At 48.2% G+C, this 24,158-nt stretch overlaps 11 protein-coding genes across 11 annotated transcripts; 6 read left to right on the top strand and 5 right to left on the bottom strand.

The window, feature by feature from the left end:
• Positions 1–1,935: 1,935 nt before the first annotated feature.
• Positions 1,936–3,205, top strand: PGRI_040340 (NAD(P)/FAD-dependent oxidoreductase; the record flags this gene model as incomplete). The annotated part of the gene is made up of 3 exons (XM_040791747.1): positions 1,936–2,167; positions 2,221–3,006; positions 3,057–3,205. The coding sequence occupies 3 exons, from the start codon at positions 1,936–1,938 to the stop codon at positions 3,203–3,205; spliced, it is 1,167 nt and encodes a 388-aa protein (XP_040644021.1).
• Positions 3,206–3,784: 579 nt separating this feature from the next.
• Positions 3,785–4,903, top strand: PGRI_040330 (hydroxyacyl-thioester dehydratase HTD2; the record flags this gene model as incomplete). The annotated part of the gene is made up of 2 exons (XM_040791746.1): positions 3,785–4,377; positions 4,429–4,903. 2 exons carry the CDS (start codon positions 3,785–3,787, stop codon positions 4,901–4,903), a joined length of 1,068 nt encoding a protein of 355 aa, XP_040644020.1.
• Positions 4,904–5,146: 243 nt separating this feature from the next.
• Positions 5,147–5,893, top strand: PGRI_040320 (ubiquinone-binding COQ10-like protein; the record flags this gene model as incomplete). Its single annotated transcript, XM_040791745.1, has 1 exon — positions 5,147–5,893. The coding sequence occupies one exon, from the start codon at positions 5,147–5,149 to the stop codon at positions 5,891–5,893; it is 747 nt and encodes a 248-aa protein (XP_040644019.1).
• A 215-nt stretch (positions 5,894–6,108) lies between these two features.
• sod4 (mitochondrial 37S ribosomal protein mS42) lies at positions 6,109–7,230 on the bottom strand (the record flags this gene model as incomplete). Its single annotated transcript, XM_040791744.1, has 4 exons — positions 6,109–6,639; positions 6,697–6,821; positions 6,887–7,115; positions 7,171–7,230. 4 exons carry the CDS (start codon positions 7,228–7,230, stop codon positions 6,109–6,111), a joined length of 945 nt encoding a protein of 314 aa, XP_040644018.1.
• A 647-nt stretch (positions 7,231–7,877) lies between these two features.
• On the top strand, positions 7,878–9,158 carry PGRI_040300 (uncharacterized protein; the record flags this gene model as incomplete). The annotated part of the gene is made up of 1 exon (XM_040791743.1): positions 7,878–9,158. One exon carries the CDS (start codon positions 7,878–7,880, stop codon positions 9,156–9,158), a length of 1,281 nt encoding a protein of 426 aa, XP_040644017.1.
• Positions 9,159–9,502: 344 nt separating this feature from the next.
• PGRI_040290 (PIG-S family GPI transamidase component) lies at positions 9,503–12,455 on the bottom strand (the record flags this gene model as incomplete). The annotated part of the gene is made up of 4 exons (XM_040791742.1): positions 9,503–10,966; positions 11,031–11,291; positions 11,789–12,032; positions 12,100–12,455. The coding sequence occupies 4 exons, from the start codon at positions 12,453–12,455 to the stop codon at positions 9,503–9,505; spliced, it is 2,325 nt and encodes a 774-aa protein (XP_040644016.1).
• Positions 12,456–12,919: 464 nt separating this feature from the next.
• Positions 12,920–14,486, top strand: PGRI_040280 (hemolysin III family protein; the record flags this gene model as incomplete). The annotated part of the gene is made up of 2 exons (XM_040791741.1): positions 12,920–13,099; positions 13,161–14,486. The coding sequence occupies 2 exons, from the start codon at positions 12,920–12,922 to the stop codon at positions 14,484–14,486; spliced, it is 1,506 nt and encodes a 501-aa protein (XP_040644015.1).
• A 1,518-nt stretch (positions 14,487–16,004) lies between these two features.
• PGRI_040270 (tRNA(Thr) (cytosine(32)-N(3))-methyltransferase) lies at positions 16,005–17,174 on the bottom strand (the record flags this gene model as incomplete). The annotated part of the gene is made up of 1 exon (XM_040791740.1): positions 16,005–17,174. The coding sequence occupies one exon, from the start codon at positions 17,172–17,174 to the stop codon at positions 16,005–16,007; it is 1,170 nt and encodes a 389-aa protein (XP_040644014.1).
• A 1,215-nt stretch (positions 17,175–18,389) lies between these two features.
• PGRI_040260 (uncharacterized protein) lies at positions 18,390–18,959 on the top strand (the record flags this gene model as incomplete). The annotated part of the gene is made up of 1 exon (XM_040791739.1): positions 18,390–18,959. The coding sequence occupies one exon, from the start codon at positions 18,390–18,392 to the stop codon at positions 18,957–18,959; it is 570 nt and encodes a 189-aa protein (XP_040644013.1).
• Positions 18,960–19,562: 603 nt separating this feature from the next.
• On the bottom strand, positions 19,563–21,095 carry PGRI_040250 (Zn(II)2Cys6 transcription factor domain-containing protein; the record flags this gene model as incomplete). The annotated part of the gene is made up of 4 exons (XM_040791738.1): positions 19,563–19,603; positions 19,645–20,347; positions 20,472–20,837; positions 20,889–21,095. 4 exons carry the CDS (start codon positions 21,093–21,095, stop codon positions 19,563–19,565), a joined length of 1,317 nt encoding a protein of 438 aa, XP_040644012.1.
• Positions 21,096–21,677: 582 nt separating this feature from the next.
• Positions 21,678–22,479, bottom strand: PGRI_040240 (NudC domain-containing protein; the record flags this gene model as incomplete). Its single annotated transcript, XM_040791737.1, has 3 exons — positions 21,678–21,709; positions 21,811–22,132; positions 22,234–22,479. 3 exons carry the CDS (start codon positions 22,477–22,479, stop codon positions 21,678–21,680), a joined length of 600 nt encoding a protein of 199 aa, XP_040644011.1.
• Between the last annotated feature and the right edge of the window lie 1,679 nt (positions 22,480–24,158).

Below are 24,158 nucleotides of genomic sequence, written 5' to 3'. Positions count from 1 at the left end.
TATCTACAGGGGTGTGAAGTCCATAAATATGGGCTTCAACCCAGGCCTATTTGAGTAGAATTAGACAGACAAAAAATCCATACTTTCCAGTACACAAAACTTATTATCCCACACATGCTTGGCACATTCTCAGTATTGTACAAACTCAACAGGAGTGAGCGAATATCAAGCTTTATGACCGGGGGCCATGCGGGGCTTACATACTTTTGAAATGCCCGTGGCCGTTTTTGGCTCTTTTTTTGGCTTTTAGCGGCAAGTGCTTACAGTAAACTACTAGTCCAAGGCAACACAATTGTCTACTACCATAGTGGCGTCTTCTTTCATACCCTTGAAATTCATCTGGGCTCGATTCCTGGGCCGAAAATGTCGATCCTTAGTAATAAGCAGGACGTAAATTGCTTCCGGAGCCTACTTCTTATTTAGTCCCTTGACCAGAGGCAATTGGTTTTGACTCCTTGAGATCAAAAACTGGACATAGAATCTCCCAACCAAGCAATCGCTTCGTGTATGTTTTAGCCGTCTAGACCAGGTGTTGGATATTTCAGAGCAAGCATACCATGAACTTAACGAGTACGAACATTCTTTTATCGGATGCGCCGGTAAGAGACGCAAGCCAGTGCGTTATCGGATTTAGATCATACATTTCCTAAATGATGATCGCTAACCCTAGAATTCCACAAGCCAAGTTTAACATCTCGCAGCGAGTGTAAGTTTGAGGTAAGAATTTCAGTTAACTAGAACTGCAATAATTTGTATTTGACCCGTATTACGCACGGAATAAAACCGATCGATGCTCTTCTCCTGCTTTTTCTAGATACTCAGCTAAGTGAGCCCGAAGGCGCTAAGGTAGTCTGCTTCTAATAAGAGGATGCTTGGTGGGCGCTTGAATACAGAATCCAGGTCAAAACTTCATAAGGGACTGTCGGATAGTAAAGAAAGAAAAGAGTCGGGATTAGTTCATTTCTGTAGTACGTGCCTTGGAATTGGGCTTATAGCAAGCTCGAATGACCATTCATTGAGCGTAGTTTGTTTGCACTCGTTGGTGCATAGCGACTTCGGAACTCAGATCACCTAGCCCCGAATTCCTCTAGCAGCTACAGCTAAAAGTTTGAACCCTCGGCCAGAGGGAATCAGTTACAAATGGTTTCCAAATCTTCATTGTGGAGTACCACGGCCAACAACAATAGCTTTAGTCGCTTGTCGAGTCTCATTATCAGATTGAATACGTTTTACACTGCAAGACCATTGACAGAAATGAAGACAGTTGTTGGGGGGGATACTTTTCGCTGAAACCGAGCTTCGTCTAGGCCAATCATACATTTGAACTTGCATTTATTCATGTTCTGTAGTAACTCCAGTAACTAATGACATCATCGTAACTTATCAATGGCCAGGCAAGATATGCTTAAATAACCTTATTGCGCGATGTGGGCCCAATTAGTCCTGGAGCTAGCCATAATTGGGAGGGAAACGCAGTCGCCAAACCTGTATGTCATTATGTATAGCCCTTTTAGCAGCCTATTGCGACGGCAGGATTACGTGTAAATTCCAACCTATACTGTGGATGAGAAGAATTTACGCAGAACGTAGCAGCAACTCAACTAGCAACCTGTTCGCCTCGTGACATCATTGCGGTCAGATCAGCGATGTTAGATGCAACTGTACAAGGTGCCATCCAACTGGGACAGGTACAGATCTACCATATTGTCGGTAATGTGTTAAACTTTTCTTGACGCAGCGAGCCGGGCTCCCGGATGTAACCCGCTGAAGAGAAGTATCAGGTATGCAAACTGCCACTGTTCGGATATCTCGGTGATAGTAATAAATAAAGCAACAGTTTCTTCAATAATCCAACTGCCCGCAATACATATACGGCTATCTATCCACCTCGATCCTCGAAGCTACCTAGCTAGCCCTACATACTTACTACCGGTCATGTTGCTCACATGGAATTGGAAGAAGCTTTTCGCCGTCCAGGCTCTTCTTACACTCGTCTGGGCACAGGCTCCCCAGCAAGACTACGATGTCATCGTGATTGGCGGGGGTCCCTCTGGTCTTAGTGCAGCCAGTGGACTGTCGCGCGTCCTGAGAAAAGTAGCCTTGTTTGACTCGGGAGAGTATCGCAATAATCCCACTCGACATATGCACGATGTCATTGGAAGTGACCGTACGTATCTTTACCTGTTCTTGTTCTTGGAATTAATTAACATTCCCAACCAGATGTCGTTCCGGCTGAGTTCCGAGCTGCTGCCCGAAAGCAAATCTCTTTCTATAACATGACGACTTTCTTCGACCAAAAGGTCATAAGCATACAAAAGGTTGAAAACTCTTTCCATGCTACGACCGCCAATGGCACCTACACCGCACGCAAGGTCATCCTGGCCAGCGGTGTGAAGGACGACCTCCCCAACGTCCCAGGACTCCGGGAGGCATTCGGCAAAGGCGTGTTCTGGTGTCCATGGTGTGATGGGTTCGAGCACCGTGATCAGAAGATGGGTGTTTTGGGAGATTTCTCTGATGCGTACGACAGCGTGAAGGAATTATACCCAACTCTGAACAAGGACATTCGCATCTATGCGAACGGCACCAACAACAACCCCGCTCAAATCAACCGGATTAACAGTAAAAACATAGACTGGCAGAAAGTTTTCAACAAGTACAACATTACTGTCAACCCTAAGCCCATTTTAAATATCACACGAACACAAAACGGGGGTGACGTTCACGACTCGACAAGGAAGGAATTCGACAAGTTCCTGGTTTACTTCACAGACGGGAGCTACGAGGAGCGGGACGCATTTATGGTCAACTACGGTGCTTCGCAGGCATCCCAGCTGCCGTACCAATTGGGAGTTGGGTTTTTGGGGAAGAAAATAAACACGACGGCCCCTGGTCTACGGACTACTATTCCCGGAGTATGGGGCGTGGGTGATGCCAACAGCGATAATAGCACCAATGTCCCGCATGCCATGGCTAGTGGGAAGAAGGCGGCCGTTTTTTGCCATGGTGAGTCGGAATCCTACCTAAATATTTACACCGTTGCTAATTATATGCAGTTGAAATGGCCACCGAGGAGCTGGCACAAGTCAGTGCCACCCAAGCCAAAAGAGCAGCCATGCTGGATGACCGGTCTGTACATGAGCGTGCCGCAAGACAAATGGGCGATGAAGTCGGCAAGGTTTACAGGAGGCTTGCCCACTTCTGAAATCTCAAAATATGCGTACCTTAGAGCTCCGCAAAGCCCATAAATGGGCCCGACGTCTAAAGACCAACCCAACCCAAGGCTCATAGCCCACCAGTGGGCCCGAAGATAGGCCCAAAACCAAACTCATTAGTGGGTTGGGTTGAGCTTTGGGCTTTGGGCTTTGGGCTTTATGGGCTTTATGGGCTTTACATGCCTACAATGGAATCCAAGCATTACTTGAGGAATAGAGGATGTTCCGTGGATACACAGTTCTGTATGCTTAAAAGAATTCTGTCCTAATCGATTTACTCAATAAATGTAGGAACATGTATGAGCATGCTGCGTCTAGGTATTAGTTGTTAAATAATGAAAAATGTGTCTCTCATACTCTTAAGCGCATGTTGCTCACTTCGATATTTAAGTGTCTATAATACACACCTGTGAGAAACTGCAGGAACAAGATCATCCGTACGGCTAATCTTGGAAGTATAAAGCCGACTCGGAAATCGGCTTCCCCGCATATATTTGGAGATCCCCACTGGCTTCAATGTTTCCCTTTTTCCTCTAATTTTTTATTTTTTTGCTATTCGACACTCCATCATGTCTTCAAGTCTGTCATTACTAGCATATCTTCGCCCGCGCATACCGCAAGTCCGACCGAGTGCAATCCGCAATTTCACCATCTCCCAGCGTTTCTCAGATGCTTCCTCGGTAGCCGAGGCTTTCTTGTCGCGCTTCCAATCCTTGGGGCCACAAATCCGTACGCAAACGATAGACGCAAACCAGCTCCAGCTTCTCACCCTCACCCTCAATCGCCCAACTCTCTTCCCTGGTGCCCCTTCCCTATCCAATGGCGCTCCCGCCCCGCAATCCGCTGTACCCGTGCCACCGGGCTATCACCTCGCGTATTTCACACCCGCATTCGTGGAAAGCGAACTAGGAATAGACGGAACTGATGCGTCATACAATCCCGACGCGCCCTTCACACGACGCATGTGGGCAGGCGGCGAGGTACTGTGGCCCCGTCTGGATGGGAAACCCAATCCGTTACGGGTAGGACAGGATGTGCTAGAGACAACGCGGGTACTTAGTGCCGAGGCCAAAGTTGTGAAAAAGACAGGCGAGGACATGATTGTTGTTGGAGTCGAGAAAGAATTTGCCAACGAGCACGGCGTTTCAATTATTGACCGACGGTCCGACTTTCCTCAAGAACATCACAAACATAAGTACTAACTTTCGTATAGCAATTGGGTATTCCGTAAAGCTCTACCTGTTCCATCTACACCATCCAGCACCCCTCCCTCGTCTTCGACATCCCATTTTGCGACTCCGAATGCTACGTCCATAATTTCCACGGAGGGCAATACTCATACACGAACCCTGATGCAAACGCCTGTGTCACTCTTTCGCTTCTCAGCGCTGACCTTCAACCCTCATAAGATTCACTACTCACTGCCCTGGGCGCGGGATGTAGAAGGACACAAGGACGTTGTAGTACATGGTCCGCTGAATTTGATCTCTATTCTGGATCTTTGGCGTGATACTCGCCAGAATTCCACGGATTCTACCCTGGTTATTCCTGAGCGCATCACTTATCGGGCGACGAGTCCATTATATGCTGGGGATGAGTATCGGATTGTCCTTGAGGAGGGCGAGAGCACAAAGGTGCAGATTATTGGACCCGGAGAAGTAGTTGCCATGAAGGCTGAGATCCAATAAATAAGGATTGTATAATCAAACGACCAGATATGAATTATGATTGTAGTCTGTGCGAAAGACCTAGGAACATTCGCCGTGTTCTCATATTTCGTATCGTAGAATCTGTATGTTATATGTTCTGAAAGTCTACATGCAAAGTGCCGAGGCGGCTGCAGATCCCGCTCCGCGGAACCAAAGCTTTTTTTTTTGTCCAGGAACAACTACAACATACACTCAACCCTGTATATCTTTATAACACCCTCAATGCGCCCCTTCCGCACCTTGCGACTCCCAAGTCGCCCAACTCTCCCCTCCCAGCGCCATGTGTGCCCACCCTCTTCCCAACTCAAGACAACAAGGACAATAAACACAACACGACCAAGTCTGCGCCAACCACTCCCAATCAACAATACAAAAACCACTACACGATCATTCGGCCTGCCCAACCTATCCTCCTTCCTACCAAACAACTCCTCCCCGCACCGCGTCCTGACCGCCACACGCAACCTCCCGTACAACCCAGCCCTACTATACAAAGTGATCTCCTCCGTTGAATCCTACAGCCAATTCCTCCCCTTCCTCACTGCTTCGACGGTGACAGCGCGCGATCCAGAAACAGGATACCCAACACAAGCGTTCCTGACTGTTGGCTACGGCCCGCTCAGCGAGACGTTCACGTCGCGCGTGATCTGCGACGTGGAGAAGTTGACTGTGGAGGCTAATAGCGGGGCTAAATATGGAGAGAAGGATGGACAGGGTAAGAGCTCTGGGCTGAGCGGGCTCTTCCCTGGTGCGAATGAGGGGCTGTTCGAGTATCTTACTACAAGGTGGGAGTTGGTGCCACTTTCGGGGACGCAGGGACCGTTGACGAAGGTCAATTTGGAGGTGCGGTTTGAATTCCGTTCGCAGATGCATGCTACTATTATGAGTTCTGTTGAGGGGCAGATGGCTGGGGTTATGATTGAGGCATTTGAGAAGCGAATGCGGGAGGTTGAGGGTAAAGGGCAGTGATGGTGTATGGTTTGGATTTGTATATTAGTGGAGTTTTGGGTATTGCATGTATAACACTACGCAAACTTGGTACCTTTGGAAATATAAGCATCGCCAATTGATTCTATTGGATCGCTGTACATGCTCAATCAGAAGCCTGTGAGAATGAGCAAGACCAAAAAAAATAAAACATGATAGTATATAATACAGATTATCCAGACACAGAAATGATTTTCTTAAAGCATGCTCATACTCCGATGACGGTTCATGGAGTTGCGCGAGCCCCTCATCGAGCCGACAGCATTGTAGTTGTCGAAGACCACATCCCAGTTAACCCGATCCCACCAGCGCTCGAGGTACTCGTCCTTGCCGGCAATACCGTAGTCCATCATCCACGCGTGCTCCCAGGTATTAACACAGAGGATGGGCTGCACATCAACGGCGCCGGGAGCGAGGCTCTTCTGGTTCTGGGCGTGGGCACCCATCGATCCGGCGAACTGGTTGCCCAGCTGGGTCTCCGGGGTGTGGGTGGCCATATCGACGGGTTGCCGCCGGGAGTGGGCGGCTGGGTAGGGGGAGCCGGCGCTGTAGGTGCAGAAGATGTGCATCATGCCTTCGCGCTCGAGGTTCTTGGCGAGCCACACGAATCCGGGGCCGAACATTGAGCTTGCTGTGGCCAAAAAATCCATCTTCAGGGACTCGACGGAGGAGCAGGTGTCGACGATGTCCTTGGCGAACTTCTCGGGGATGGTGGTGGCTGTGGGGGACTATATTGGGACTGGTTAGGATTTGATGGCATATACGAAGGGATTGGTGTTTCTAACCAAGCAGTTGAAGAAGAAGTGGTTGTTGTGGGCCATTGAGGCATAGTTGAACACCGAGGCCATCTCCGGACGCTTAGAGTATTTGACCAGCAATTCTCCTGGTTTGGCATCTGCGTCGACGGTATCTATTGAATTTGAATGTCAGATCCGTCTTCCAATGTGGCATATCGCTCAATCGACCGATTGGGACCGAATTCGACCAATGTATCGTTCCACAGGGTCGGAGTGTCGGGCTCACCTTGTGTCAACAGATTGAGTTTGTTAACGAGCAGAGTCTGGTATTGGGTCCAGGAGAAGTCGAACGCCTCAGGCGACATGAACTCCGGGATACCATTCTCCTTATAGTAGGTGTCGTGCTGCAATTGGGGGATGCGATGGATAGCACGAGTCTGGAAGCGTGAGAAGGCGGAGGTAGGTTTCTGGACAAAACGCGGTCAGTCAGAGCGGATTGGCGACGGAGGAAGTGAGTCTCACTGGGGAGAAAGAGGAGGCTGCGCGCAAAGCGCTTTGCGGCCTGGCGAATCGGCTGAACATGACGAGCGGCACTGTGAATGGTCGGGTTAATCGTGAGAGCTTCGACGTCGAAGAATTTCCCTCCCGACGTTCTGCCCGATCGGGACTAGTGTGGTTATGTAAGACCCCTGGCCATTCAGCCAATCATAACGTTCAAATCTACTTCATCTCTAAGCGCCTTGTACTCTTCTGCATCCTTGGGCCTTTACCCAATCCTCGTTCTGCATACCCTGGACTAATGTGGTTCTGCAACAAAGATTATTCCTTAGCGCCCGTATTGCTTCCATTTTTATCATGTTGATACTCACTCTGAAACAGCCCAGTGCCTATTTTAGGACCTGGGCGCGTGCAATGCTCTTTGTCTACAAGACCTAGAGGATGGCAGTGCCCTGGGGCCTTTGAAGAATGACATATCCTGGTTCTTTGACATATTTACGTTTCAGACTTAAGTCAATGCCCTTGTCTGTTAGCTATTTGCTGGCTATTTTCAATCTACCTCTGTCAAGGTTCTCTCCAGTGTTGATCTTTCTACTTACACCTAGGCTTGCGTTTTACGTGAAGATACTGTCAAAGACGCTATCAGTCTATAATCCTTTGGCGAATCTCTCCTAGATTTGATTATCAATATATCTCTTTCTTTCTTGGTCTACACGCACACCACTACCAATATGACGAGGTCAACAGTGATACGGCCATCCATTCTGCTGCTCTTGACTCTGATGGCCAGCATCCGACCAGGACAAGCACATAGCTCTTTCGATCTTCTTGCAAGAGACTCAGATGCGTGTCCCGCCTCATACAGTCGCTGCGGTAGTACGAAGACCTCAAATGGTTTCTGCTGTCCTTCAGACTCCACCTGCATCAGTTTAGACCAGGGCAGCTCCTCCATCTGCTGTCCCGCCGGTCAAGATTGTAACTACATCTCGCCCGTTACATGTGATATACAGCTACAGAATGTCGCCCTCTACCCTGAAAGCGTCATTAAGACTACCCGTCTGGGCGACAGCCTTCCAAAATGCGGCGATGCATGCTGTCCGTTTGGCTACACCTGTGAAGGAGGCAACACTTGCTTCCTAGACCGAAAGACCTCCACAACAGCATCTGCGGTTGCATCCATCTCCTCTACCAACACAGCAACATCATCGACAACGGCTATGTCATCTACATCCAGCTCCTCCACTAACGCATCGTCATCAACAACGGCTACAAGCTCAGCAACCCTTAAGGCAACCATCACACCCGTACCATCCCCCTCATCCGAGAAGTCCGCAAACTCCACAATAGCAGAAGCATCAACCTCATGCCCCTCCTTCCCACCTGGCGCTATAGCAGCCGGGTTCTTCCCGGGAGCAGTCCTCGGCGCTGTCGCCGCCCTCTTAATATCTCTCTGTTTCCGATGCGCAAAAAAAGACGAGTGCGAAATCCAAGAAGGCAAATCCGGGCCTAACTGGTCCGAACGCTCTTCATCCGGCGCCATATTATGCATCTCAAACCCCATACCCCAAGACGATACCTCCTACCGCACAGACTTCCTCCGAAGCCCACCGCGATCCAAACGCTCTTCTACAGGAGCACGCTCCACTCGCACGGTGATTCACCGCACCGGCAGTAGAGTGCGAAGTCTGTTCTCCGGTTATCCAAGAGGAAACCCCAGACTAGACAAGGATGTGCCGCCGATCCCTATCCCTGTGCCAGCAGCTCCGTTTACTCCGCCACGACAGCGTCAGCCGAGTATGGAAAGTATCAAGGTGTATTCACCGCCTGAATCGTCGTTTCCGCAGCGTACTTTTTTGCACCCAGCGCCGTACCCTGGTACGTCCGATAGGCCGGATACCACATACAGCGGTCTGATGCGGGTTGTTGGGAATCCTAATGATGGTAACGGGAATACGCCTTATCCGGCTCATGATGATTCTCGGGAAAATCCGTTCAGGGATCCTGGACATTAATAATGGGATAGGAGCTACTTGGGTTGAGGTGTGCGTTCAGAAGCCTTGGTTTAGACATTTTATTGTTCTGGCATATTGATCGTGTACTATGATATCCATATTTGCATTGTTTTTCACTTTGTTTTGAAAGTTTTGTTCCACCGGTTTAGATACCTGGTTAATTCTCCATCTAATTGAAATTGTGAGCCGCTTTATATGCAAGACTAGTCTACTAGATGTATGCCTCGAAGGGGAGTCTTATCTCCAAGACGCCCATAGATAGATCTGCCATCAAAAGGAAGAATAGTTTCAATTGGTGTGTATATAACCTTTAGAATACATAAATATCGAAAGCTTGTATTACTCTACGATGCTGTCCCCGTCGCCTTGCGTCGAGCGGCAATTCTCTTGAGCTCCTTGAGCAACCCAACAACAAGAGGGACACCAATCGGTCCCAGAAGGGGCAGATAAACCGCCACCTTATGCTCATCTGGGAAATATACCTGACCCACCATACTCTTCTCGAAGAAGCTGCGCTCAGCTTCTGTCTCCGCGACTCTGGCGCTGGCAAGCGCGGCGCCAAAACGACCCTCTCGCAAATGGGCACAGGAGGCAGCCAGATGAGAGAGAGTGGTAGAGACCGAGGTAGCCACGGTTGCTGGAATAGGGATAGAAGGCAAAGACTCAGTAAGACGGGCAAGCGAGCCCATTGTTGATGAGGCGGAGAGCAACAAAGTGGCCGCGCGAATGCGGATAGATGTCTGAAGACGGAGTGGGAGGGAGGCCGGTGTACTTGGAGTGCCAAGGAGGGTGAGGAGTTGATGAGAAAATGTCATGAATGCAGGGCCTAAAGAGTCCTGGGAGAGATGGGAAGGATTGGACCGGTCACCCTGCTCGGTATTGGAAAGCGGCGGGTTAAGGAGGAAAACTCCGCCCCATTGGGGAACCATCCAACTTGAAGCACGGTTCTCCTTGACAATGAGCGGAGACTGCGAAGGGTCTGGGACATAGAGGATGAAATTGATCGTCGGGCCATTGCCGATACTCGGGTTCAGAGGCCACTCAGCAGCATTAACGAAGGCACTTAGACCTTCTTTCTTCAGTGTCCATGCCGCCTCAGATTCATCATACTCAGGCTTCGGCGCAGTGGGTGCAAAGTTCGCATAGAGCTGTACTTGGGTGTCGACAGTGAAATTACTGATAGGAGACAATGCCTGTAGGAGGGGGGTGACATATTCCTTCACGGCAGCCTCAATGTCCCACGAGGAAGGTTCAGATCTAGGGGTGAACAGTGAAAAAGAGAGGTGGTAGGTTTCAGCATACTTCATCGATCGGCGCAATCTTCGGTCGATATCTTCGGCGAGTTGTGGTGAGGTCGAGTCAAGCCCAGCGGTATTTCCAGACAAGATGTGGGCTATAGTAGCCTTTTCCTCGCCATACAATCGCTGCAGCTCCGCTGCAATGAAAGTGGATAGGGGGGAATTGGAGGAGGAAGGTACGGGAACCTGGCTCGGCGGGTAGAAGATATCAAGCTGCGTCGTAGCTGCATGGAGCTCTGACCGAGGGCTTGCTAGGTCATCCCGAGGCAATAATCGGACGGTCAATGCAATATCCGCTGTCTCTTCCGCGGGAGTGGCATTTTCCAAGCTATCTTCGCCATTATGAACCGCCGTGGTGCCGTTGGTCAACTTAAGTCGAAGGTGATGTGCTGCGAACTCGTTGAGATCATCGAGAGTATGTTGTGTCGTACGGAGGAGGTGCTGGGCCTCAAAGTATTGCATTGAAGGTGTCGCAAGGTGAATTTCCAAAGGGAACACTGGTCGGCACGCCTGTCAAGACCATTATTAGCATCTACTAAGTCACCAAACCCAAAAGCGATTTCGCAACTCGTACCTTGCCATCAGCCCAATCCACCATTTCCTCAATGGGGAGAGATGCCCGGTAGATCGATGTTGTCTTCCACCATATCGGAAATCCAAGGAATATAATTACAGCCCAAAAGGCTGCTATCACTCGAAATCGCGTTTGGAGGGCGGCCGGGGTTTCTGGGGGTGGAGCGCGCTGGACGCTGGGTTGGTCGACTTGAGAGGCCGAAGCCTGAGGAGACTCCTGGTCTCCTGTTTTGATCGTCATAGTCGGGACATGCTTTGTGCTCTAAATCAGAGCATCAAAGGAGTAAGTGTTTATCAAGTCGATTGTTGACTCGGGGGAAGTTGATAGCCGGGCGGAGAAGCCAGGGACCACCTACGCCGCATCGGACACAAGTCAACTATATGCGACATTGGGATTTATATTCATTGATTTGAACTTGTTTCATGATCTATTATTTAATTGCTTTAGATGTGCTTTATTTGCACTATACAGCTCGCTCTCGGACTTCGCATACAATCTAGCGCTTTTTTTAAAGAAAGACCATAAGGCCCATTATGTCATTTATCGACTTGAAGTATCTTGAAATCACAAAAAAACAAGGGTATATTGACCAGTAACGCCGATCCAATGTAGCAGTCAAAAGGCCAGGCCTTCACCGCTGTACTTCCACATGCAATGTCTAGTATTCCTTCTCGAAGATCCTTTGAATCGGCTTAGCAGCCTAGAGATCATGAAACTTATTAGCAAACCCATAGCAGAACTGGAGGGGGATAACATACATCAATGAACTTTTCGAGATCTTGGTCGAGGTTGGCAAGGTCGTTCTTCCTTTTCTTATTCTCTGCGATCAAGCCCTGCTTGCGCTTCAGAAGCTCTTGCCGCGCTTGTTCCAGCTTCTCTCGTTCAGCATGCTCATGTTCGATGCGGGCGATCATGAGGTCATGCTCGCTAGATTCACGATGTTCGGGGTGGAGCTCCAAGAATTCTTCGACCGGGATCAAAGGGAGGGATAAATATTTGTGACTGTTACAGTCAGTTGTCCGCCAAGGGAATATGAGAGCGTCATGGGTAGGAAATTGAATTTACGTACTCATAGGCCTCGCAAGCGGCAATTTCGCCAGTCAGATGCTTCTGTTCATAGTACAAGTTCTGAAGTTGAAGATGTAGCCGGTCAATTTCTTGTCGAGCTTCTGCAGTTGATTGCTTCGTGTCACGCACGCGAAAGATGGCATCTCGATTTTGGCCACGGAGTTGGGCCAATAGTGCGAATAGGCGTTTTTGTTGCTTGGATACCGCTAAGGATAATTCTCGGAGCTCGGCGCTATCATTGGGCAGAGTATCGGGATTTAATATGGTGAGGAGGTGCTGGCACTGGACCAGAGTCTCAGCGCTAGTCTGAAGCACTGGTAAAAGCGACTCATCGGCGACGATTTCACTGATACCCATATTGTAAAAAAAAATGTAAAGATCTAAAGATATGAAGATCCGATGAATGTGGCGAAAGATAAAGCGGAAAAGGAAATAAGAGGTTGAGGTGGAATGGATCAATCAGGACATTAGGCGCCTCAATGTGCTTCGGGGATTTTGTGCGGTTGGGGACCTCGGGCTTCTTGGCTCTTTTTTTTCCCCCAGCGCCCCCCCAATTTAACCGGTACATTCTCCATTCCCCTCTTTTTCTTTCTCTTTCTTGAATCCTTTCTTCTATATGCCCCTCATTCCTTGTTTTTAAAAGATTTTTTCGAGGCTTTGAGGCTTTGAGGCTTTGAGGCTTTGAGGCTTTGAGGCTTTGTTTGAATTATTCTACGCCTCCCGATACTTCTCCGACGCCCTTGCCTCTCAACGCTTATTCCCCCCCTTCTCACAACTGTATGGCATTCCATTGAGGCTGGACGGGTTCTCAACTACACCCAATGGCTTGCGGCACTTCTTCAATGGCAGTGGAGACTTATCCCGAAGCAGAGGCATTTGCCTCTGCTGTTGCGACTCAAGACGGGGATACTGGTATTCTTCGTGATCGGCGCCGACATTCGTTCCACTCTTCTAGAAAACTCTCATGCGACTATCAAGATGCAGATGCAGTCTTTATTAGGGTATGTACATGGCAGTATTGGTATGATCAATAGGGAACAGTGTGTCTAATTTAGTTTATAGGTCGAACTCTTTTTGGCCGAACTGGAACGTCGAATGCAATGGATCGAGCAATACCGGAAATCGCATATGATGCAGGTCGATGCCAGTCTAAAAAGAGGATATGCTACGCTGGAGGCTGTGAGGGATCAATGCTCCCTCGCCTCGGGGGAGTTGATGGGAAGTGGCAAAAAGCGAGCCAAGATTCTGGTCGAAACCCTCGAGGATGGATACAACGAAGCGCTAGCGACCAAAGAGACTCTAGAGCAAAAGGCGCAAGCTGGTGTGCGGCTAATGGAGTCATTCTTGGTCGAACTTGAGAACAAAGTGCATGCGGTTCGCGATCGCGGTATCTACGGTACTATCGATGACGGGTGGAAAGCGATGGATTCAGGCTTGGTTCATGCCCGGGAAATCGTTGACGAGGGTATGGAACGTGCTCGCCGTACTCGTGATACTCTCCGAGATACTGTCGAAGAGGCTATCCGACTAGCCAAGGAGAAGCGACTGATCAACTACGATGAACTGCCTCATCCATGGCGCGTCAACCCACACATCATCAACGGCTACCGATTCACGACTTCCAAGGTGGAATGTGTGTCGTCGGTCTTCGCTTATTCGAATGAAATGTTCAACATTTGGTCCCATGTTATCGGCCTCGTCATTGTCCTAGCCATCGCCTTTTACTTCTACCCGCTTCATACCAATTTCCACCTGAGCTCCAAATCCGACATCACAATTGCTGCCGTGTTCTTCTTTGCTGCATGCAAATGCCTGGTTTGCAGCTGTATTTGGCATACTATGAACAGTATTGCTTCGCAGTCATTGATGGAACGATTCGCTTGTGTGGACTACACTGGTATCTCTATGCTGGTTGCTGCCTCGATTGTGACCACTGAATACACTGCTTTCTATTGCGAGCCTCTCTCCCGCTGGACATACATTCTACTTACCATGTCACTTGGCGTCGGTGGCATCATTCTACCGTGGCACCCAACCTTCAACCGCCACGATATGGCTTGGGCCCGCGTGGGCTTCTATGTGACCCTTGCACTCACTGGTTTCTCGCCCATAGCTCAGCTCTCTTATACACGTGGCTTCGCTTGGACTATGTATTTCTATGCACCAGTCATGAAGAGCGTCCTAGTGTATTTCGTTGGCGCCTGTGTCTACGCCTCTAAGGTTCCTGAGCGCTGGAAGCCAGGTCTTTTCGATTACGTCGGTGGCAGCCACAATATCTGGCACCTGGCTGTTCTGGGTGGTATCTTTTTCCACTACCACGCCATGCAGGACTTGTTCGCAGGAGCCTTCCAACGAGCTCAAGGCGAGTGTCCGAATATGACACTGTGAAAACATTATACAACATACACTCATACATCTCTCTGCATTGTTGATTGCTCTTTGCTTTTTGCTCATGAACAAATATCATGTGGTACATAGTTTCGCTTTTCAACATACCGCGATTAGACTAAGCTTGCAGCTTACTGCAGGTCATGACTTCCTATGCTCCCTTGCAACGAAATTTTCTATCTCTTTCTACGGGAGATTTATCACCGTTGATGCCCATTTTGCCTGCATGGATGGAGTTCATCTTGATTTTCTATTCTTCGATTCTTAGAGCATTGGCTTGCACATAACATCAGTGTCTCTCTTTTTTACCCCTATTAGCGCCATTCCATCTGTTTAGATACAGGGTGTGCACAAAATTATGTTATGTATGTACTTATACATGTTACCTGCGAAGACCTTCTTCCTGAGATATCTCATAAAGTGAAAATCGACTCAATCTTTTAAATGCGGAGAACCTCGAGAAATGGAGATATAGCTAACGGTCCTATTCAACTGGAGAAAACGCGCTAAAACGACTCCGCTGGGCTATACGCTATTAGCACTTTACACCTAAGGATTGGGCCCGTGTTTTTGGTCTGACGAGTGTACGGTTGAGCGTGGGATTAGTATACATCGAGAATGGACTTTTATCCCTCCGAAGGACCAGCTAAAAGAATGACAATGCTAAGGATCACCACAAAAGGGAAGTAGGTTAAGTGTATATTTTAGGCTGCTTTTTCCGGCCCTATACATCGTACTAGGTTGATTTCACTATTTGGAGATCTGGAATCAGGGCGTAAAGGTGTGAATCCGGATTTAAATCCAATTGAAAACCTCTGGGTGTTGTTAAAAGCTGAGATCTGTAGGCTCCGGCCTGATCTCATATGAAGAACGAGGAAACAAAGCCTTATTTTGGTGGCTACAGCGCAGCTTGCTTGGGACCAATTGAAGGCCATTTAAAATTGAAGGCCATTTAAAGCATCTATCTAATACTATGCCGAATTGCTATCAGCTGCATAATTAGTATGTTTATTTACCCTTCCGAATTCCATGTAGGCTTAACCATTCGTGGATGCATCCTCTTGCTATATGGTTTATATGAATAGATGCAAGAGTTGACCTTCTCCATCAGCATCTTACGATGGTTCTCTACATGGTAGGCATTGTTCCTTGACTGTATGTGCAAATTAAATGACATGATCTAATGTGTGTCGTACATTCATAACGCCATCATGGCATTGCCCTATATAAATAGCAACCCAAGCCATTCCCCCGTGGCTCTAAGGGTGCTACCTCGGCTTTTCCACTGGGAATGGCCCAACAGCACGGTATGTTGATCTCGGCGTAGTAAGTATTTAAGAAACACCTAAAACACAGTGCGAGTCCACACATGGCGAAAATCCCGAGATCAACTTGGACGGTGGGAAAGACTGTCACAACCGTACGTATCGATAGACAATAATTCTCTTATCTTTGGTTGAGACTTTGAGTATTTTTGGCCATCCGGAATGGCCATCGCAGAACTGGTGATTCGGGATTTTACTGGCTACTCTCAGTAGCAGACTCAGCCTGAATCTCAGGTCCACCGCGCTTCCGGAAGTTACCCTGCATCCAGCAGCGGTACATCTTTTGTTTGGTCCCACGGTTGACAATCAGCCGACGATCAGCTCCCATTTTGAGGATCTCAAATGCTCCATTTTCCTTTGCCAATTGTTTGGCCTCTGCAGATGGCTCTTCTGAGGACTGAGCCTCATCTGTCTTTTCCTCGGACCCTTCTTCCGTGGGGTTCTCATCACCAATGGGAATCTGCAAGCCCTTTTCTGCGCTCCAGGTACCCCACATGTCGACGAGCTGGTCCTTCTCGAAGAAATAAACACGTGTGCCGTCACCTCGAATGTAGAAATTCTCAGCCATGTATCGACCCTTCTTGAATCGCACTTGGGCAAGGTCACCACGGCCGTAGTCGCGGAACAACACACGGCCACCGGGCTTCAAGAGACGGTAAATATTGCGGATTGCATGGTCCCACTGGTTAGGAGCAAGGGCGGAGAAGATGAAGATTAGAATCACAACGTCGACTGAGCCTTCTGTCAGACCGGGGGGAAGAGAGTCGCCGTTCTCATCAGGCACAGAAGATGCGTCCCAGACATCAGCGGACATGTATTTCTCGTTGTAGAGCTCGCTCTCGCGCATGACCTTCACAGCATACTTGGAAAAATCACAAGCGTGAACCTTCAGGTGCTCGTTCTCGTTGTTGGCCAGCAATGGGAAGGCAGTGTTTCCAGCACCCGCGCCAACCTCCAGGACGACCTGAGGACCGGCGTCCTTCTGTGTCACTTCAGCCAGAATAGGGAATTCTTGGCGTAGCCACTTTCGGTCCTTGAAGAAGTTGGCTGTGTTGTTCTTATAGAAAATGTCCCACCACTTGGCGGGGTTGGTGTTGAATCGGTTGCGATCAAATTCCGATAAGCGTGTTTCGCGCTGTTTCGCATATTGGGCCTCGGCGAATGCCTTAAACTCGTCATCTGGCTCGACATGGTCCCAAGCATTGAACTCAAAAACATCATCGCCCTTTTCAAGGTATCGTGAGCCGAATTGAAAGGGATCGGTCCGTTTCATGCTATTTGTGGGATCTTGGGGACGATTGGGGTCGGCCTGAGGAGGCTCGACACGCTGTGTCACTTCCTCGATACTGGGATCGACGGTCATGATATCGGAAGAAATTGGTAGTGCCAATTGACTCAAGATTTGGAATTAGGCGTGGAAAGAAAATCTTATCGCTCAAGTGATCGTCGAGGAGAAGGCGGGGAGAACAAAAAAAATACAGGCGGCGACACGATTGGTGGGGGCGTTTGGTCACATGACCATATTCTGCCCACAAACTTTCTTGCCCCTCAACCCACTTAAAATTCCAACCAATAAAAAATGACCTTTAATACACCGCCTGATTTATCTTTCCGATCTTATCGATTATCGCTTATCGGTTTTTCTATGTGGACACTTCAACGACCATAAGATGCTCTAGTGAGAGAGCAATAGGAATTCCCTTCTCATACATCGTGGGAGATCGATCAAGTAGCTGTGAGTGCTATCAACTGGGCTAATAATGCAGAAGAACACGTGGAACTCAATGAGACTCATCGAACTTTGTTCAAGCAGATATCCTTTTTATTATTATGTTTATTTGTCAACTCCTAATGAACTACAGTAATCCTTGCTCTTTTGGCTAGCTTCTCCTATGGCAAAACTAACTTGGAGCCAATGGACACCCAATGGTGTTTCAGAAATATTGGTAGCTTGCATATCACCTCGTTCATCACGATGTCAGCCTGCAAAACCTAGCAAACCCTACCACTGCCTGGCATACTATGCTGCGAGTCAGGCTCCAAGGAAGGCCCGCCATTTCTTGCAAATGAGGCAATATTACACTCATTCCAAGACAACCTTGGATGACTGGATGTTGATGCCTCAGGCATTTTTGCTATCTTATCGGCAGCCAATTAGAGTTTCTGGGAATCTTGATGCCTGCGGGTGCCTTGCCCGGGTCAGCTCTCATCTGGCCTTTCTTTCACCCCTCATTTCTTCTTTTCCTTTCTCTATATGAGCATCTCTTTCTCTAAATTCGTATCTCATTCCAAGTCTCTCTGTTTGTCGGCTCAGGTGGGGTTTATCGAGGCAAGTGGGGTTCAGCCCACTATCGCGTTTGAGGCTCAACAGCCGAAGTGCTCATACGATAGTTCTTGTCCGGAGCTGTTTCTTGTTACAGTGCTCACGGGCCAATTTCCCATTGCTATAGTCAAGTCTATTGGCTTGCACACTGTCAATTAGAACACAGACACCTCTTCGGCTATGTCTTTCCTCTCGGCACTTTGCGGGTGCTTCACCCAAGATGAGAGGCCCTCAAAGTCCCATTCATCCCCAGAGATGATGACTCAAAGACCCAACCCCAACAGCACTCAAACAGGAAGCTTTACCCTCTCTGCGGAAGGCGAATTCTTCCGCTCAGCCTCTCCAGCCGGGGGCCATGGGCACGGACCCCCGCCGTCTGACTCGGAGGATGGGGGCTATTCTAGCGTGGTCCCTCTCCCGCAGTACACAGCCCGCCCAATGAGCCTCCACGAGAAAACTTTAGAGGCACATATGCGTGACCCATCTATTTCCTCCGAATCCCAAAATTATTACCCCCATGACGAAAAGAACGCCAATCGTTACGACGAAGATGTAACCTCCGATAGTTCATCGGCTATTTCCTTTCCAAGTAGCTACGGCAATACCTCCACCGCAACGAGGGAGACTCCGCCACCGCCGTACTCACCCCGTCACTCCGCAGCGCTGTGTCGCTCGCGGTCCATGTCCATTTCATCCGCTATGGCGGTCATCATTAATCCGCCTCCCGCTGCCCGCATGAACGGCTCGCGGACTGGACCTACATACTCTGAGGAGGACGACCGGTCGATTCGCCGTCACCGGCGAGCCTCTTGGGAGAGCCGGTGATACAGCCTCATTTAATAATCGCGAAAAGAATGTTTGCTTGCTACCCTTTGCTTATCAGCTGCCTGTGTAATATCTTTTCACCACGATCTCTTGATCTGGGCGATCTGGAATCGTCCATTGTGGACTTAATTTCCTTTTTGCATTATTGCTGCATTGCTCTCATTTCTGCTTATCCTTTTCTTTTGGTACTTTTTTATTGCACATGACGCGACGAAATCATTTACGGAAACTGATCGAATGTTTATGATATGATTGGAACTTGGTGCAGAAGGGGATTTCTTCTGGGATAGCTTTGGATACTTAATACTGACATGCACATACTCGCCTGTCATGGACGCAGGAGGATATTACCTTGGTACACGCTCGCAACCTGGCAGGCATACATAGTGTACCAAATTACGATAAACCGAATACATTATAGACATTTTGTCGAATCAAATGCTTCGCATCTACCTTTATCGCTACTAACCTCGACAAAACCGCCTCTAGATAGACAACCAGCCAAGGGAAAGGGGTATAATACAACAAATCCAACACCAAATTCACCCAAACCAATATCAATATCAATCCAACTCCAAAACCCTAGCCCTCTCTTGCTCATGCTTAAGCAAATACCCACAACACGATGCCGGAAACTCCAACAACTTCAAAACCAGCGGATCACAACTATCCTCCAGAAACATACAGATAGCCGTACACTCCGACCGAACCCTCATCTCAACCCACCACTCCTCAACATAACACATAAGCCCCAACCACCAAGCCAACAAAACCAGCGCACCCGGCTCCTTCCTAAGCAAACATTCATAGAATGGATTCTCCAGCCTCCCCATCCAAGTATTATAAACCTTAAAACTCTCCGTCGTCCTCTCAAACGGCAACAACCCCATAAGCATACGCAAAGGCCACAAACACGCATTCGACTCGACAGTCGAATCATCCCCAATCCCACAGAGATCCGCCAAATTCGGATCAAGATCAACACGGCCAGGACGTTTATCCTCGAAGTCCAGGGATGGATCCCGTGACTCCATGAATACTGTCCACCACATGCTCTGTGGGAGCCAGGGGACCGTGCGCTCGAGGAGGTAGCGTAGGCCGGCTTGGAGACGGAGCCAGGTTAGGGCTGTTGGGTCTGTGGTGAAGACGAAGGAGGTGTGCGGGTTGAAGGTTTCTTGGAGGAAGGAGTGCATGCTGATCATCATGCAGGCGGAGTAGAGCTGGTCCATGTTCTGGCGGGTTATGTTTTTGGAGAATTCGGCGGAGTATTGGTTTATTGTTTGTTGCCAGTGGTAGGCTTCTGCTAGGCGGTAGTCTTTGTTGTCTGGAAGGAGAGTGCAGAGGTGGGTTGTTGCGGATGCTATTATGGCGTGCATGAGAAAGGGTGTCTGGGTTGATTGGGGTTAGTTTGAGTTGTATTAAGTCATATGGTTGTCTTTGAGGTATAGTATGGCTAGTGGATATAGGGGAGGGTGGTTTAGATAAACTATGTATGAATGGCCGGGGGCTTACTTCGAAGGCAAGTTCAACCACTTTCCCCATTACTATTCGAATAGGTGCGTCGCTTCCGGTTGCAAAGGCTGGGGCTTTGTGGAAATGATGCAATGCTTCCATAGTGCGGGTTGATGCTGTGGCATCTGTGAGTAATCTCGGCATCTTGGTACCGGAGGGTGAGTGCAGTAATTCTTTCAGCCTATCCGCGACCATCATCAGAGACATTGAAGAGGCTAGTGAATCAATCGGTGTCAACTCGGGGTTGGCATTGATGAATTTGGAAACGACATTATTCGTCTTTTGAGGTCGGGCTGGCTGGCTCGAGTAGTCACACTCGATGCCATGTTTTTGACATCGAATACAATGAGGTTTAGCCTCATCACACTTGATAGATCATTAGCAGCCAGTAGATGATAATGGGGACGCCTTAAGTACCTTGACTCTTCGTTGCTTACAGTTCACACAGCCGGCGCGAGATTTCCGATGAGACCGGCGGGAATGATAGACCTGTGCAGGTGGTTCAGACCCACACGCTAAGGAATCCTTTGATTTGTAGTTCGGAACTCGGAAGGCCTTATTCTGTCCCGGTATGCGCCTAGACGAGTGTGACCGGGGTTGGGTCTTGAGCTGCATATCGTCCATTTTGTTCAGAGTATAAATTTGACCTGGAGAAACATTCGGCGACGGTCGATTTAATCAAATGTACGCTGAGGCTTATACCACTAAGCCTCGGGCGTCTAAGGCAGTAAGATATTGGGTTTGAATATAGTTTTGTGGCCGAAATCCTAGGGTGGGTGCAATGCAATTAGTGGAGGCTCAAATCTGCAAAGCTGCGCCTTGTTCTAATCAGCCCGATCACTTGCGTCCAAATAGATTGAGAACCCATGTGGTGAGGGAGAATACGGGGCGAAAGGGAAGATCGATGAACGCCCGGGCGCTATCCCCGATATGGTAATTCTCGTATTTGTTGCTTGGCAGAATGACCAGACAAGAAATTGACGAAATTGACGAAATTGACGAAACTGACAAAACTGAATAAAAGGCAACTACTTTGAGTAATATATAAACCGGAGATCCATAGTAAGCCTTGGAAATTGAATTCGAGAAACGCCATGCAATTCATCATTCATCGAAGACCATCGATGCGCATAACTCATACTTCATATATTGATATTTTGCTTGCATAGAGCACGAAGGGTTAGATATCGCTGAATCCTAGTGGGTTTAGCCCATCTTAGCATTGGAGAAATCCATCTCTGCAAAACCGCACGTTAGCAACATAGCAAAACGGAAGAATACACTCGCTGCAAGGGATTGTGGCGAAGTGACCAAGAGATGAAGGACAATAACAACTTACCGGGATGTTCAGCCTGGAACTTCTTCAGCAATTCCATCTTCTTTTGCTCATCACTGCTGGGGCCACCCATCTCCTTCTGCCGCTGATCATACATCATCTTCTCGACCATGGCGCGAGTCTGGCCATCCAGATCGCCTAGGCTGGAGTTCTCAGGCGTAATCTTGGTGACATCGATTTTGGGAGCGGTGGTCACAACATGAGGCCACCACTCGACCTTGTTGACCTTGTCAAGGTGGAGATTGATTTCCTTTCCGGGCGGGGTGGGGGTGGTCTCGAGGGTCCAAGAGGATTCATCGACGAGGATAGCGTGGGGAAGGTCACCCTAAATCGGAAAATGGGGTAGTTAGCCTCTGATTGAGTTGATGTGTTGATTTAGAGTATACGGTGCAATCTCCGAAAATGAGTGGGGAACAGTTGACCTACCTCAATGAGGGGTTCTTGTCCCTTGATCGCGACGCGGATTTTGTTCTTGGTCAACAACACATCCAAGTCCCGGCCCTTGATATTACTAGGAATTGGTGCTGTCACATCCACATCACGAATAGTTTGTGTCCACTTGTAGGGAAGCTGAGCCTGTTCCGCATCCTCGCGTGCCTTGCGCTCCTTGTTCTCGCGTTCGCGTTCGGCTAGGTCGGCGGGGGAGGGGTTTTGGTCGAGATCGGCGGACATGATGGCAGGTCAGAAAGAGAAATAGAGTCGGTAAGGGGGTATTTGAGTTGACGGTGTAACGGTGTAGGTCTACGTTAATAATTGAGGAAGACAAAAGGAAAAGCAAAAGCCCAAAAAGGAAAGATGTGGAGACCGCTTTTTCTCCGTTGGCGCTTTTGCCGCCAGCCCTAATCGCCTCTACACCGATCTCTTTACAATGGGCATTGTATGATTCTTTAATATCCATTTGACTGCATATTCTGAAACAGGAGTACAGGTGAAGTTCAACCTTGTCCTTCAATATCTCATGGTGTCTGGGTCACTTGAGGGGTTTGGGTCTCGACGACATGCTCCGGAAGTTCATGATGGGTAGGAACATTTTCCCTTATGAATGCTGATAAAGTCAGATTGGTTGCCTTCACAGGATTGTAATATGCATACCACGAAGTCGTGAAGCATAAGGTAGTATCAGAATTATCCACAAAGGTAAGATAAAGAAACAGAAATCCAGTCCCAGTGGAAAGATTGTGTCGACCAAGTGGTCATCCAGAGGGACATGGTGGCGCAGCCAGCGTAGGTGAGAAACAGCGAACGCAAGCAGTGCCCCCAGAAGCACACCGCTCAGTATCACGGTGGCATTGTGAGCCACGACGTCAAGTGGTCTAGTGGATGTCAGGATATGTCTCCTACCGTTTTGGGACAACCTACAAGGATTGGGTGACCTGGTCATTAGCGGCATCCATGACATGCATACGGAGTAAGCTGAAAAGGATAAGATTGCAGAATATCAAAAATATCAAAATATCAAAGGGTCCCTTGATATTTTGGGAACCATCATCCAGGGTAAGTGCCACCTCACTTGAGGCTCTCTCTTTCCTTTTTTTTTTGTTTACATCCCATAAAGAGTCCACGTCTTTTAAAATGTAAAATTGAATTCTCATGCCTTGTCAAAAGTGAAAGCTTCAAGGTATAATGTACTCCCAAAAAAAACACCCTCTGATCCCATCCCCAATGCTCTCATCATCCGTAGTGAAAAAAAAAAGAAAAGAAAAGAAGTGAAAAAAAAAGCAAGCATCAGAAGCTCAGTTTCCAATAAACCCTTGCATAGACGGTTTCAACAAGAAGATTAATCAACGCTGTTCAGCTTGATTATTATTTGATCTTCTCGCTAGTTCATTTTCTATGATAGCTGTCAGTTCTCTCCTTTGCATATGTGGCAGAGTTGAACTCACCTCGAATCTTGTCGATCTGTTTTGCGGTATCTTGAAGCATCTGGTCCCATTTCTTCTGGTATTCTTCAACAGCCCTGCCCTGGTCTTCAATCTTCTCTTGGGGCTCCTCCTTGGGTGTCTTAGGCTTGTCCATAGTGAATGGGTAAAGTAGAGAGATGTAAATGATATAGTTCTCAGGGGCTCAAAGGGCTTTGAAGTGGTTGATTAAAGTCAAATAGACGGACAGCAAAGGCTTTATATAAACGACGCAACTAAGAAAATTAAATTAAAATTTCTAGAAACCCTGTTCTTATTTCTCTATTAAATCCGAAATTAAATATAAAATATAAATATAAAATATAAAATAAAATAAAATAAAAACCCTGTCAAATGATGTTTGCTTCGGAAAAAGACCGGTCACGCGTCTAAAGGTCAAGGAACGCGTTCACCGACTTCTTTTCTGGAGCCTAAATTTAACGGGAGATCGGA

This window comes from Penicillium griseofulvum, assembly GCF_001561935.1.
Source record: "Penicillium griseofulvum strain PG3 chromosome Unknown contig_88, whole genome shotgun sequence".
Classification (NCBI taxonomy): domain Eukaryota; kingdom Fungi; phylum Ascomycota; class Eurotiomycetes; order Eurotiales; family Aspergillaceae; genus Penicillium; species Penicillium griseofulvum.
Note: the sequence above shows the minus strand (reverse complement) of the source record. Positions and strands in the feature narration are given on the sequence as shown.